The sequence below is a fragment of the Narcine bancroftii genome, chromosome 9 (genome assembly GCF_036971445.1).
Source record: "Narcine bancroftii isolate sNarBan1 chromosome 9, sNarBan1.hap1, whole genome shotgun sequence".
Lineage (NCBI taxonomy): Eukaryota > Metazoa > Chordata > Chondrichthyes > Torpediniformes > Narcinidae > Narcine > Narcine bancroftii.
In genome coordinates, this window is record NC_091477.1 from 70,013,485 (window position 1) to 70,029,086 (window position 15,602).

Here is a 15,602-nt window from a genome sequence, read left to right on the forward strand (position 1 = left end):
TTTTAATGCGTCATGTGCTAAATGTTCATTGCATTCAAAGAATACTGTTTTCATAAAAACACAATGTTGAAGGTACCGAGGCAAACATGCCAGAACACCTATTAGTTCACTTGTCTACACAGGTTGACTGATTTCCCTCCCTTGCAAATGGAGATAAACACTAGAATGAGGCCAATCGGGAGGAATGTTATACTAGCTCTCCACACAAGTGGAAACCATGCTATTGACGTGGCATCCAGATGTTGCCCATTATTTTATTTTAAGATGTCAAAAATCTAACCCACATCTCCCTTCATTATTTAAAGTGTTTATTTATTCTAACTTGCCTCCACAAGTGAATGTATTGGGATGGCATTAAAGTAAAATGGTTTCAGTTACATTGAAACTTTTATTAATGATTAAAGATCACAGAATTAGATGGTAACGTGGGGCATATAGTGAATTTTTATATCAGGATAGCTACAGAGAAATATGAAGCAGTTATTGACCAAACAATGAGCTGCTGGAGGACCTCAGCAGCATCTGTGGCAGAAATGGTTAGTCAATATTTTGGGTTTGAATCTTTTGTTTTTATTGAAATTATTCCCTGCCTTGATCTCCTGTTGAAGTAGAAATCCCACCCCTCATTACTTGAAGCTAGTTACTTTTGTGTGGCATTAGCATGTTATTCAACATTTTATTTTTGTTTTGGTGGAGCTCCAAGAAAAGCACAAAGTCAGCGGAGGGAATCTGGGTGCCATTGAAGAGCTGGAGAATGCTTTTAATCTAGCAGAGGAATCCTGTCCAGGCATTTCCGATAAACTGGTAGCACACATGGTGGAGAGGGTACAAAGGTGAGTGAGACCCTGAGAAGGAACGATTGAGCAGAAATGTATTCACAGGATTAAGTGCGTCACAGGTTTTGGTGCAGTGATCGTGCATCTTCACAACATTTTTATGATTTGGAATTTGTTATTATTTTAGGATTAAACAGAGGGTGAATTTGTCTGTTCAATTTTCAGAAGCAATTTCAACTTGTAGTCCATTCAAGTAGGAGCAGTCCCCTAATAAATTGCAAGTTCTGGTTTGGCTCAGTAATTAATGTTCTTGGCTTTTAATGAGGTCTGCCCTCATTGCACATGAACTCCTCAGACTTGACATTGACATAGCCGCTCTCAGTGAAGTCCGCCTGGCAGATGTAGGCAGCCTCCAAGAACGCGGCGCGGGCTACACACTCTACTGGTCTGGCAAGCCTTTGGATGAACGACACCTATCTGGTGTAGGCTTCATGCTCAAGAACTCCATTGCCTCCAAACTCGAAAACCTTCCGACAGGCCACTCGGACCGGATCATGTCCATGCGACTCCCCCTTCAAAACAAGCGTCGCAACACCCTCATCAGTGTCTATGCTCCAACCCTCCAGGCGGAACCAGCAGAAAAGGACAAGTTCTACACTGACCTGTGCAACCTCATCCAACGCACCCCTACAGCCGACAAGGTTGTCATCCTTGGCGACTTCAACGCTCGCGTCGGCAAGACTCAGAAACCTGGCCAGGAATCCTGGGCAAGCATGGCGTAGGCAAGTGCAACGACAATGGGCGCCTCCTGTTGGAGCTGTGCGCAGAACAGCAGCTTGTCATTACAAACACCCTTTTTCAGCAGAGGGACAGCCTTAAGACCACCTGGATGCATCCCCGATCCAAACACTGGCACCTCCTGGACTACATCCTGGTGCGAGAAAGTGACAAACAAGATGTGCTCCACACCAGGGTCATGCCTAGCGCAGAATGCCACACTGACCACCGGCTGGTTCGCTGCAAGCTCAACCTTCACTTCAAGCCAAAGCCCAGGAACAGTAAAGCCCCCAGAAAGAGGTTCAATGTTGGAAACCTGCAGTCAGACGAAGTGAGAGGAAACTTCCAGGCAAACCTCAAAGCAAAGCTCAACGATGCAATCCGCCTCACGGACTCGTCCCCTGAAACCCTCTGGGATCAGCTGAAGACTACCATACTGCAATCCACTGAAGAGGTACTGGGCTTCTCCTCCAGGAAAAACAAGGACTGGTTCGACGAAAACAGCCAGGAAATCCAGGAGCTGCTGGCAAAGAAGCGAGCTGCCCACCAGGCTCACCTTACAAAGCCATCCTGTCCAGAGAAGAAACAAGCCTTCCGTCGCGCATGCAGCCATCTTCAGCGCAAACTCCGGGAGATCCAAAATGAGTGGTGGACTAGCCTCGCCAAGCGAACCCAGCTCAGCGCAGACATTGGCGACTTCAGGGGTTTCTACGAGGCTCTAAAGGCTGTGTACGGCCCCTCACCCCAAGTCCAAAGCCCGCTGCGTAGCTCAGACGGCAAAGTCCTCCTCAGCGACAAAATCTCCATCCTCAACCGATGGTCAGAACACTTCCAATCTCTTTTCAGTGCCAACCGCTCAGTCCAAGATTCCGCCCTGCTCCAGCTCCCTCAACAGCCCCTAAGGCTAGAGCTGGATGAGGTCCTCACCCAGGATGAGACATATAAGGCAATCGAACAACTGAAAAGTGGCAAAGCAGCAGGTATGGATGGAATCCCCCCAGAGGTCTGGAAGGCTGGCGGCAAAACTCTGCATGTCAAACTGCATGAGTTTTTCAAGCTTTGCTGGGACCAAGGAAAACTGCCTCAGGACCTTCGTGATGCCACCATCATCACCCTGTACAAAAACAAAGGCGAGAAATCAGACTGCTCAAACTACAGGGGAATCACACTGCTCTCTAGTGCAGGCAAATTCTTCGCTATGATTCTCCTAAATAGAATAATACCTAGTGTCGCCGAGAATATTCTCCCAGAATCACAGTGCGGCTTTCGCGCAAACAGAGGAACTACTGACATGGTCTTTGCCCTCAGACAGCTCCAAGAAAACTGCAGAGAACAAAACAAAGGACTCTACATCACCTTTGTTGACCTCACCAAAGCCTTCGACACCGTGAGCAGGAAAGGGCTTTGGCAAATACTAGAGCGCATCGGATGCCCCCCAAAGTTCCTCAACATGGTTATCCAACTGCACGAAAACCAACAAGGTCGGGTCAGATACAGCAATGAGCTCTCTGAACCCTTCTCCATTAACAATGGCGTGAAGCAAGGCTGTGTTCTCGCACCAACCCTCTTTTCAATCTTCTTCAGCATGATGCTGAACCAAGCCATGAAAGACCCCAACAATGAAGGCGCTGTTTACATCCGGTACCGCACGGATGGCAGTCTCTTCAATCTGAGGCGCCTGCAAGCTCACACCAAGACACAAGAGAAACTTGTCCGCAAACTACTCTTTGCAGACGATGCCGCTTTAGTTGCCCATTCAGAGCCAGCTCTTCAGCACTTGACGTCCTGTTTTGCGGAAACTGCCAAAATGTTTGGCCTGGAAGTCAGCCTGAAGAAAACTGAGGTCCTCCATCAGCCAGCTCCACACCATGACTACCAGCCCCCCCACATCTCCATCGGGCACACAAAACTCAAAACGGTCAACCAGTTTACCTATTTCGGCTGCACCATTTCATCAGATGCAAGGATCGACAACGAGATAGACAACAGACTCGCCAAGGCAAATAGCCCCTTTGGAAGACTACACAAAAGAGTCTGGAAAAACAACCAACTGAAAAACCTCACAAAGATAAGCGTATTCAGAGCCGTTGTCATACCCACACTCCTGTTCGGCCCCGAATCATGGGTCCTCTACCGGCATCACCTACAGCTCCTAGAACGCTTCCACCAGTGTTGTCTCCGCTCCATCCTCAACATTCATTGGAGCGCCTTGATCCCTAACGTCGAATTACTCGAGATGGCAGAGGTCGACAACATCGAGTCCACGCTGCTGAAGGTCCAGCTGCGCTGGGTGGGTCACATCTCCAGAATGGAGGACCATCGCCTTCCCAAGATCGTGTTATATGGCGAGCTCTCCACTGGCCACCGTGACAGAGGTGCACCAAAGAAGAGGTACAAGGACTGCCTAAAGAAATCTCTTGGTGCCTGCCACATTGACCACTGCCAGTGGGCTGATATCGCCTCAAACCGTGCATCTTGGCGCCTCACAGTTCGGCGGGCAGCAACCTCCTTTGAAGAAGACCGCAGAGCCCACCTCACTGACAAAAGGCAGAGGAAAAACCCAACACCCAACCCCAACCAACCAATTTTCCCCTGCAACCGCTGCAACCGTGTCTGCCTGTCCCGCATCGGACTTGTCAGCCACAAACGAGCCTGCAACTGACGTGGACATTAACCCCCTCCATAAATCTTCGTCCGCAAAGCCAAGCCAAAGAAGCAGCTGAACATTGAACTAGGCTAACACTTTACAGGAGGAGGGCTAAATTGCCAGGTGCTCTTTCTGTTGAGGTTAATGTACAGGTTGTACCTCTTTAATCCGGTGACGTTGGGACCTGGGCATTGCTGGACCACAGAAAATGCTGAAAAACTAAAATTGGCCCCTAAGGGAGCCCCCTATGTAAACATATCAAAGGTAGAACAAAACTTAAAGCAGGAAATAATACTGTGGGGCAGCACAGTCAGCGTGGTGGTTAGTGCAACGCCTTTACAGCGCCAACGATCGGGACTGAGGTTCGAGTCGCACTCTATAAGGAGTTTGTACTAACAGTGGCAGATTCAAACGTGCCAGACCATGGGAGTTGCTGGTCCACAAAGTACCGGATAAGAGAGGTACAACCTGTACAAAGTTTCATAACATTGAAAAACAATGTTCATCTCCTGGCTGATTTCCCTAAAATAGCAACTTGCCTTACTTTGGGGTAATATAGGATGCACAGGTGCTCTATAAATGCAAGTTTAGTAGTTAAATAAAGTAGACACCATTTTTTATTTAAAAACAAAATCAGTTTTAAGACTGTATATTTATGGCCATGTATCTTGTTCTGCAGTTATCAATACTCCCAAAATGAGATGATTTAGTAAGTGAGATGTCGTAAACTGGAAATGTTCTTGGTGGTAGTTTTTATAACAGCATCTATGCTGCATTCTGTGTCTATTTAAAATAAAAGATTACAATAACCCATTCCACTTTGAGGGAAAGTAGTTCTCCTAAAGTTTCCTGCTGAATCTTCTCCTCAGGTACTAATTCAGGTTTTTTTTAGACGTACGGTCCATTAACAGGACATTTTGTCCCATGAGCCCGTGCCGCCCAATTAACCTACACCCCCGGTATGTTTCTTACGATGGGAGGAAACTGGAGCCCCCGGGGGAAACCCACTTAGACATGGGGAGAATATACAAACTCCTTACAGACAGAGTGGGATTGGAACCCTAGTCCTTATTGCTGGCACTGTAAAGTCATTGCGCTAACTGCAATGCCGACCTTGCCGCCCAATCTGAATTTTTGTTATATATGAATTTTGCTTTACGTGACAATAGTGTGAGGTTTAGGAAATTAACTTTGAAAAAGCAAACTGCACAATGGGTTTTATTTTTATTGCAGCACCAATGAACATTTTTTGTTTTCTGTGCTCAACTAGTCTTGGGAGGAATCCCTGGTAAAGATCTTTGCATGTCTGAACAGTCATTGTATCTTCCTTTTACATCGCTGTGGTTGCACTACATTGTGCAGTGCATTTCATGTCTATTCCACATTGATCCTTGTTGCATGCTGTATTTCACTGTATCTTGATACAGCACATTCCTTTGTTCCACACACCTTCCTCTAATTTTCTTCCTCGCATATGGAAAGATTTCAGTCACAGACAGATACAGTACAGAATCAAGACATCAAAAATGCCAACCATCCATTAATACTAATGTAACATTAATCCCATTCTATTCTCCCCACACTCTCATCAACTACCCTCACCCACTGCACACCAGCAGGAATTCATACTGGCCAACCAACCAGCACATCTGAAAGACAACACCTCTGGCAGTGCATTGTTCTCTTACTGAAGTCTTATACTGATGAGTCCATACTGCCCGGACCGGGGCCAAGGCCGCCGCAGCTCACCCTGTGCCTGGACTGGGGCCGCCGCCTCCCACTCTCTGCCCGGATCGGGGCCTCCCCCTGCCCCACTCGACCGAGGCCGGGGCCGCCGTCTCCCCCTTGCTCCTACCCGGATCGGGGCCGCCGCCGTCTACCCTTCGCCGGGGCCGGGGCCACTGCTGCTCTCCTTGTGCCTGGACTGGGGCCACCGCCTCCCACTCCCTGTCCGGACCGGGGCCTCTGCCTGCCTCACTCGACCGAGGCCGGGGCCGCCGACTCCCCCTTGCTCCTGCCCGTATCGGGGCCGCCGCCGTCTACCCTTCGCCCGGACCGGGGCCGGGGCCACTACTGCTCTCCCTGTGCCCGGACTGGGGCCGCCGTCTCCCCCTTGCTCCTGCCCGTATCGGGGCCGCCACCGTCTACCCTTCGCCCGGACCGGGGCCGGGGCCGCTGCTGCTCTCCATTGGCGAGAAATCAGACTGCTCAAACTACAGGGGAATCACGTTGCTCTCCATTGCAGGCAAAATCTTCGCTAGGATTCTACTAAATAGAATAATACCTAGTGTCGCCGAGAATATTCTCCCAGAATCACAGTGCGGCTTTCGCGCAAACAGAGGAACTACTGACATGGTCTTTGCCCTCAGACAGCTCCAAGAAAAATGCAGAGAACAAAACAAAGGACTCTACAACACCTTTGTTGACCTCACCAAAGCCTTCGACACCGTGAGCAGGAAAGGGCTTTGGCAAATACTAGAGCGCATCGGATGTCCCCCAAAGTTCCTCAACATGATTATCCAACTGCACGAAAACCAACAAGGTCGGGTCAGATACAGCAATGAGCTCTCTGAACCCTTCTCCATTAACAATGGCGTGAAGCAAGGCTGTGTTCTCGCACCAACCCTCTTTTCAATCTTCTTCAGCATGATGCTGAACCAAGCCATGAAAGACCCCAACAATGAAGGCGCTGTTTACATCCGGTACCGCACGGATGGCAGTCTCTTCAATCTGAGGCGCCTGCAAGCTCACACCAAGACACAAGAGAAACTTGTCCGTGAACTACTCTTTGCAGACGATGCCGCTTTAGTTGCCCATTCAGAGCCAGCTCTTCAGCGCTTGACGTCCTGCTTTGCGGAAACTGCCAAAATGTTTGGCCTGGAAGTCAGCCTGAAGAAAACTGAGGTCCTCCATCAGCCAGCTCCCCACCATGATTACCAGCCCCCCCACATCTCCATCGGGCACACAAAACTCAAAACGGTCAACCAGTTTACCTATCTCGGCTGCACCATTTCATCAGATGCAAGGATCGACAATGAGATAGACAACAGACTCGCCAAGGCAAATAGCGCCTTTGGAAGACTACACAAAAGAGTCTGGAAAAACAACCAACTGAAAAACCTCACAAAGATAAGCGTATACAGAGCCGTTGTCATACCCACACTCCTGTTCGGCTCCGAATCATGGGTCCTCTACCGGCACCACCTACGGCTCCTAGAACGCTTCCACCAGCGTTGTCTCCGCTCCATCCTCAACATCCATTGGAGCGCTTACATCCCTAACGTCGAAGTACTCGAGATGGCAGAGGTCGACAGCATCGAGTCCACGCTGCTGAAGATCCAGCTGCGCTGGATGGGTCACGTCTCCAGAATGGAGGACCATCGCCTTCCCATGATCGTGTTATATGGCGAGCTCTCCACTGGCCACCGTGACAGAGGTGCACCAAAGAAAAGGTACAAGGACTGCCTAAAGAAATCTCTTGGTGCCTGCCACATTGACCACCGCCAGTGGGCTGATATCGCCTCAAACCGTGCATCTTGGCGCCTCACAGTTTGGCGGGCAGCAACCTCCTTTGAAGAAGACCGCAGAGCCCACCTCACTGACAAAAGGCAAAGGAGGAAAAACCCAACACCCAACCCCAACCAACCAATTTTCCCCTGCAACCGCTGCAATCGTGTCTGCCTGTCCCGCATCGGACTTGTCAGCCACAAACGAGCCTGCAGCTGACGTGGACTTTTTACCCCCTCCATAAATCTTCGTCCGCGAAGCCAAGCCAAAGAAAGATACTGATGAGTGAAACCTTGAACAAAAGTTGTGATTTCTTTCCTATGTAATGATCTGGCTCCCTTTTAAATCTCTCCCCTCTCACTTTAAACCTATGCCTTTTAGTTTTAGAATTTGCCTTATCCATACTCCTCATGATTAGACATAGGGAAGACCCAGTCTATCCAATCTCTTCTTTTAATTCAATCCCTCTCTATTCCCAGCAACATCCTTGTGAATCTTCTTGGCACCCTTTCCAAATATATAGGATGTCTATCCCATATCCAGGTTACTGTTCATAGTACTCCTAGTCTCACCAGCACTTTATAGCTAAATCATGAGAATCAGATTTGTGAGCCACACACAAAGTTATGCTGGCGACCTTCAATCCTACCAAAATCCCATATTTCCAGTGGCAACAGCAGGGATTAATCATTGAACTAGAAGTCAGCTCTTTATTAAATTAAATCTCCATCCAAACTGTCTACCTTTAGTCTCAATTTTCAGTAGAAATTTTCTTCTTCAGAGATCCTAGTTCAGCTGGCTTCCTCAGAAACATGTTTAATCTTTGGTATCCCCAATGCTGTATTACTATTTTCAATGAACAATTGAGACCTTCTGTAGTCAATGTTCCCAAATTCCCTGCTCTTGACCCAGTTGATACACAGCAAATCTGTGGGTGTGTATGCACATGTGTGTGCATGTTTGTCTTGTGGCAGGACAGGTTGAATTGAGTGGGTGCAGTAGAATCTGTGCACCTATGACCAGAGGGCTAAAAGCTGCTCCTTTTGACTAATTTGTCTCTTCCCTACCCTTCTCAGGTTTTCATTAAGAAGTTCCAGCAAGAATTCAGCACGGTGAGGATCTCGGCACCTGCGGGGGCTTCCTATGTGCCCTGTGACCCAGGACCCAGCAAAACCCTTCCTGCTGCAGTTAGGAAAGTCCGTGACTGCTGATGTCACTGTGCTTCATGGCCAAGACGCTGAGACTTGATCACACTGTTGGATCAGAACTGAAGATGTTTTACTTTTAACTCTGCTGCCATGATCGTGGCACCAAATATGAGGGGGTGATTTTTTTGTTTTAATTAGAAGTTATGATATTTTTACAGTTTCTTTGTATGCAGAGAAGGTTCATTGTGTATATCAAACTGTATTAGTAATGTACTGCAAGAAAGAGACAGCATCTCTTGCCTATCTTTGTTCTGTTTCAGTTTTCAAAGGTTAATTTTTTTAAATGGTTTTTAAATTAAATAACACCATTTATAAGGGTGCTAGATTATGGATTATTATATAAATTCAGGGTAGCGATTCTGGGATGGTGTACAACTTTTGCTGAACTACTTTCAAGATGGGGCTACGTTCTGCTGCTTACTACTGAGATGTTAGTTGGTGCTTATCGAGACCTTGGATCAGCCAGCTCATCCTCTAGGAGTAATCTGGTGGATCAGGCAAAACGGCCTTCGACGCACAGGCCTGTTTTTTTTTCAGTCACTCCAATCTAACCTGATTAAGGGAGTCTTCTTGAGAAACAGCCCTCGAGGTGGAGCATTGAGGATATTGAGGTTGGCCAGCTCAGAGCAACTGGAAGGGAGAACTTGTGAAGGATAAAGAAAAGTGAAAAGTGTTATTAAAAAAGAAATGTTGTGTTTACTCCTGAATATATAATAATCCTTCATATAAGACAGCATTTCTCCCCTCTCCCCCACCCCCCTTACAAATTACAGTGTCATGCCCACACAGTTATATTTTTGCTCAGACCTGCAATAGTGATTCTATTTGTTTGGAGGTCATTTCCTCAGTGCTGAACCATGGGGTTGGTTGACAAGGTGCAAGTCATGCCTGCTGGGGATTTCTTGATTCCCCACAACTGTTTTGATCGAAGAGAGACAGAAATGCACTGCTTCCCAAAGTGAAATCTCAGTTTAGGTAAGCACTTCACGCTGGGTTATTATGTGAGAGCATAAATCAAATGAAGCAGGACATTACTCGGATTAGCTGGTAAGGAAATTTCACACTGTATCTTGAATCTGACGCAGAACAAATCTAGATCGGTTGGTGTCTGCAGGTTAACACTCCAAACCTTTTATTTCTAAATGGGTGGAACCTTTCGACAACTGAACAAAAACCATTCTCTCTGTTATAAGGTCAGATCCAAAAGGTAGAGATGACTCAAATGTTTTACTCACAACCTGCCCCCCCCAAAAAAAAAACCCCAGTACTGATTTTACACTGTTAGTACTCGATTGCAGGTGCGTTGAAGTATTATTTTATTACTCTTGTACAGCAGTAGAGTTGCTGTTGCCAAAGGATCACTAGATCATTGGAGATCTGTGGAACTGTGTTCAGTCTTTTAACTGAAACGCTACTGGCTGATGTCTTTAATGGCATTGACATGGACTTTCCTACTGAACAAACTGGGGAAACCCTGGTATTGGCAAGATGTGACAAAGTAAGTTTTTGCAATAGTTTTTTATTTCATCTACTTTCAAAGGAAGTTTCTTAATCTCACTTGATGTAGCATACAAGAAAAAAATTCCCATAATATTGCATCCCAATGAAGATTGTGCTTTCTTCTGTAAGTACATAAATGTGACATTGTGCAAGTAAGAATGCATTCCGTCTAGCTTTTATGTAGTTTGGAACCAGTGATAATCTTGAAAGGATCCTCTGTATAGCCTCTAGGGGCATGGCAAACTGGATGGATTATTCTGCTTTTGCACTATGCATTGGGAAGATTTAGAATGAGTACTGGTATAAACCTTCCCCGCTTACACATGGTACAAATGTCAATGATCCAACTCGAGGCAAAGAAACAGAAAGAGCAAAGTAAAACCATTCGGGTTTTTGTGGGAGTGTAGGCATTGTGTCTGGGTCTTCAATATTCCTGATGTAAATGGGTTTTTTTAAAGAAAGAAAATATTTCATGATGTGGTACTAAGGTTTGGGCCAAAATGAGTTGTGCAGAAGATGCTTCCTGGAAGTAACATTGGTAACATCCAGGCAAAGGCTAGATTGGCCTAGAAAGGGGCAATAACCTGCCAGCATTCCAGCTGTGACTTTTCCAAGAGCCTCTGGAAGGGCCAACTGACCCATTTTGCTGGGTTTTACTTCTGTTATGGAACTCGCTATTTCTCTGCATTTTGGTTTTGCAGACATGATTTTTGTTTTCTTCGCTTTACATCGAGCGCCTCTTCCTAAGGTGATTTCAGGTCTCACACAGGAGCTGTATGCAGTTCCAAGCTCCAGGTGCCTGCATCCCATGGAGATGAGCAGTAACTCCACAACCTTGTCAGTGAACCAGAGGATTGTGTTCCTGTCAGTCTTATATACTGCGTGGCATTAACAGTGTACAAATGCACACGTGGTCTGCACACCCCTATATAACCCACCTTAAAATTCACTTTAGGTTTGATTGTAGTTATTTATGGTGAAGGACAGTATCCATGCTCTTGGAGCAGTGGATTGTGTTTTATATACAGTGTAATGGACAATAAAATACAAGAATGGGCCACCTGTTCTTTCTGTCTTTATTTGCAGCAACATTTACAAGATGGGTCTATTTTCTCCTATTTGTGGCTAATTTGTTTTTGTGAAGGAGGAATTCAGGCTAAAGTGGTCTAGCGAGCTTCTTTCACTGCCAGCTTCGACATCAACTGAGCCACAACAAGAAGGACTTTCGCTAACATTCAAAGGGAGGCAGTAGAACAAAGGTGGTTTTATTGTACCTTTGAGTCTTTTCACCACCACTACCAACTGTGCTTGGATGTATTTTTGATGCATCCAAAGCTCAAAGTTATTTTGACCATTCTCTGAATGACCTATCTATGAACTATGAAGCTTTTCCTGTGGCTACTGCTTTAGTCTCGACAGCAACGTTCTACCAGTGTGGTGAGGTACAGGGCTGCATTTCAGTCCAATGTGGTCACAGACATCTTCCCAAGTTATTTGGGTCAGCCACATTTGACATCAAGTGAGTGGGAAGGAGCAAAAGTTCTCTGGAAAAGAATTGGAAATGAGGACTTGATCAAGCCATATGTCAAGGTAAATGACAGAGTACAATTGTGGAGAGATGTGGAATAGTTGCCCACCTATATGGTGTGTTAAATAATGTTATATTGGGTCCCAGAATGAGTGACAAGTGTAGTGGGTGCCACTTATCCCTGTCGGTTTCCCTGGGCAGCATTGGTTCAGTTTGCAGAGCTTTGGACCCAGGTTCAATCCTGATCCTGAGTGCTGTCTGCAGTTTGTACATTCCCCCTGTGTGGCTTTCTCCAGATGCTTGTTTCCTCCCAGATCCCATTGTGGGTCAGAAGGTTAATTGACTGCTGTAAATAATCCATAATGTGTGGGTGCGAGGGAATTGATGAGAATGGGATGCATATAAATGGGTATTTGATGGCGAGCACAGAACTGATGGCTGTTTCACTCTGACTCCAGGTATGCAATGAAGACCTGTATTCTATGTCCTTCACCCCCATGCAGATCTCCCTCCAAAACCCAGAGGTGCCTGACTGCACAACTACTTGCTTTCACCCATTTGTACTTCCTGAGGTATAAGGACAAAGGTGTTTTATTAAAAGATACAGGCAGAATATCAAAACTATTCTACCTTTTCTGATCCTTAAATCTGTACTCAATATTCCAGCTGAGACACATACTTTGTACTGGTCCCATATCTTAAAATTCAACCTCCTTTGCAATGAAGCTAAAATGATGTTTGCCTTCCACTATTTAGTAGACCTGCCTCCTAATTTTGATTTGTGCACTTTGTGTGACTACAGTACGGATGAGATTTATTTAATATAGGTCTGTACTATGTTGTATCAGCCCATGATGTGTTGACCAATATTAATGTAATCCACAATCTAAACCCATAACCCTCTTTTTCTTGCATCCCTGTGCCTCCCTGAGAGTCTTTTAAATGCCTCCATTGTACCAACCTCCAATACCATCAATGAGTTCCAGGAGCCCACCTCTGTGTGTGGGGGGGGGGGGGGGCTCACCTCTTGACGTTTCCCCGAACTTCCACTCACCTTCAACAGATGTCCTCTGGTATTTATTTGTTTTTGTCACCCCACATAAAAGGTGCTCTCTGTGCACCCTATTTAAGTCCCCCAATCTTGTACTCATCTATTAACCTTCAATTGAAATATGCAGTTTTGCAGTTCTTCAAAGCTAAAACTCTCAAGTCATGCCTCGTGCTTCCAGCCACAAACTTCCCCATTAACTTGATAGGACCTGCCCTTTCCTGGTCCTCTTTGTACATTTAAAATGCTTTGGAATCTTCCTTAGTCTTGTCTGCCAGTGACACTTAGTTTCATCACAAATGCCCCCATGGAGTACAAACATGGTTCCTGAAGGATCTCACCCGTTTTCCATTTTCTCTACCTGCCATACATTTTTTTTTTGCTGCATCGAGCTCTCAAGATGCCTTGACAGCCAGGGTTCCCTGGATTTTGTTTCCTTTGTCCCTGACCATTCTTTCCCTTGTTGGATGTCATCTACAGTAGCTGTTCCCATGCTACTTTCGCCAGGTCTCATTTTATGATATTAAAATTAGCTTTCCAAAAGTTGAAACCACCCTTATCACTTTCAGTAACTACCTTGAAACAGTTCTAGTCACACTTTTCAAAATGCTCACTCACCGACCCTTCAACTAGCTGCCTGCCAATAATAATAGGACTCTTCAATGTGGCCATGGGCGGAGCTGTGGAACACAAACCGACCCAGCTTGTCCATGCTGAACAACGTGCCATCTTGCCTTCTTCCCGCACTCCTCCAATCCCTTCTCAAAAATATGGATGCATTTTAAAAAGTCTGTCCCCTCCCAAACACTTTTTGCTACAGATAGCCATTATATTAGGGAAGCAGAAGTCCCCCATCACTATAACTTGATTATTACTCTGCCCTGTGATTTGCCTACACATTTTCTCCTCTATCTCCTGTTGAATGGTGGGAGATCCATATTATACCCCCAGCAAAGAGAATGTTTTATTTAACAGCTCTATCCTCATATGGCAACGAGAACTTCCTCTAATGCAGTAATCAAGTCAGAAGTTCTCCGCTTTTATATCTTCTCACATTGAAGCTGCTTTTTTTCTGGAACTTTGAGGAGCCAGTGCTCTCTCTTTCGATTACATCCTGTGATTGAAATGATGTCATATTCCCATCTGCTGATCAACACCCAGAGTTGATCTGCCTTACCAGTCATGAGGGGTCCTGAAACATATCCCTGTGGAACACAATTTAACTTCCCATGCAGAATACAAACCATCAATAACCACCCTCTGCCTTCTCTGCGCAAGCTGATGCTGTGTCCACAATGCCTCCTTACTTTCTGAATGAGCCTTATCAAATGCCTTGCTGAAATCCATATACACTACATCCACCACTCTACTCTTTAATGCTCTTTGTTACATCCTCAAAGAATTCAATCATGTTTGTCTTTGTCACCCTCCCCTAAAAAAGCCATGCCAATTATCCCTAATCAGAATATACCTCTCTAAATGCTTGCAAATCCTGCTTCTCAGGATCTTCAACAGCCCACAAGTGAAGCAAGGCTCATTGGTCTGCAATTTCCTGAGTTATCTCTACTCCCTTTCTTGAACAGGGGAACAACACGTGCAACCCTCCAGTCCTTCTTTCCCCAGTGACACTGGGAAGATAATCCTCTCTGGTGAATACTGAAGCAAAGTATTTATTAAGGACCTCTGCTACTTCCTCTGACTTCATGCACAAGTTTCAACTATCATCCCTGATGAGTCCTCACAACTCATCTTAGATTTTTTACATCCCTTGTACACCATGGTTCTTTCACCTTACCATCTGTCCCCTACTGAAATGCAATAATTATGCAGAGCACCATACAAATGTTCTCTGCATGTTGGCCATATTTCTGCCACATTTCACACCACCCCCTCAGGACATCTGCTCCTAATTTATGCTCACAAATTCTTTCCTAAATTTTTTAGATATAAAAGTCATTCCTGCCCACGAGTCTGTGCCACCAAATTTACACCCGATTAACCTACACCCTTTAGGTGTTTCAAATGGTGGGTGGAAACCAGAGCCCCTGGGGAAAATCCAGGGGAGAATGTACAAGCTCCTTTCAGACAGTGCGGGACTGAACCCTGGTCTCAATCGCTGGCACTGTAAAGGTGTTGCACTAATGGTGTAAAATTAAATGCTTTCTTCCTCCATCAAATATTTTTCCCAATTGTCTATTGTGGTCCTTCTCCAGCACTATGGTAAAGGAGAGAGAGTTGTTCAAGAACTGCCTCCTTCACCCCCTGCCCCTAAAGGCTCTTTAACCTCCTCATATCACCTGACCCATGACACTCTGGGATTATTGTAATTTGTGAACTAATTGCAACTGTGAATATTTAACCTTTTACATATCCATGTGGCTGCAGCAACCAAGAGTCTCAGTGTATCTGCGTATTGTACGTGAACATCAATAAACATCTCAGAAATACACAAAAGGCCATGATATTTGCCTCACACACAACCTTATTCTGAGTAAACATACAGACATCCTTGTCACCAGCGAGGTAACAATGAGAAGCTCAAAATGCTTGTCTGCTCCCCTTACAATAAACCCCCCAAACCTATAGTTTTGCTCGTCTTTCCCCATGGCAG

At 45.8% G+C, this 15,602-nt stretch overlaps 1 protein-coding gene across 4 annotated transcripts in view; it reads left to right on the plus strand.

Moving 5' to 3' along the window:
- The window catches only part of stk25b (serine/threonine kinase 25b), a 96,512-nt gene extending 85,039 nt beyond the window's left edge, over nucleotides 1–11,473 (plus strand). For all 4 annotated transcript variants that reach the window (XM_069896362.1, XM_069896363.1, XM_069896365.1 and 1 more), the window contains 2 exons: nucleotides 697–833; nucleotides 8,784–11,473. In XM_069896362.1, the coding sequence (XP_069752463.1) occupies nucleotides 697–833; nucleotides 8,784–8,823 (177 nt within the window). In that variant the 3' untranslated portion in view covers nucleotides 8,824–11,473. The remainder of the gene's footprint in view (nucleotides 1–696; nucleotides 834–8,783) is intronic.
- Nucleotides 11,474–15,602: the final 4,129 nt, after the last annotated feature.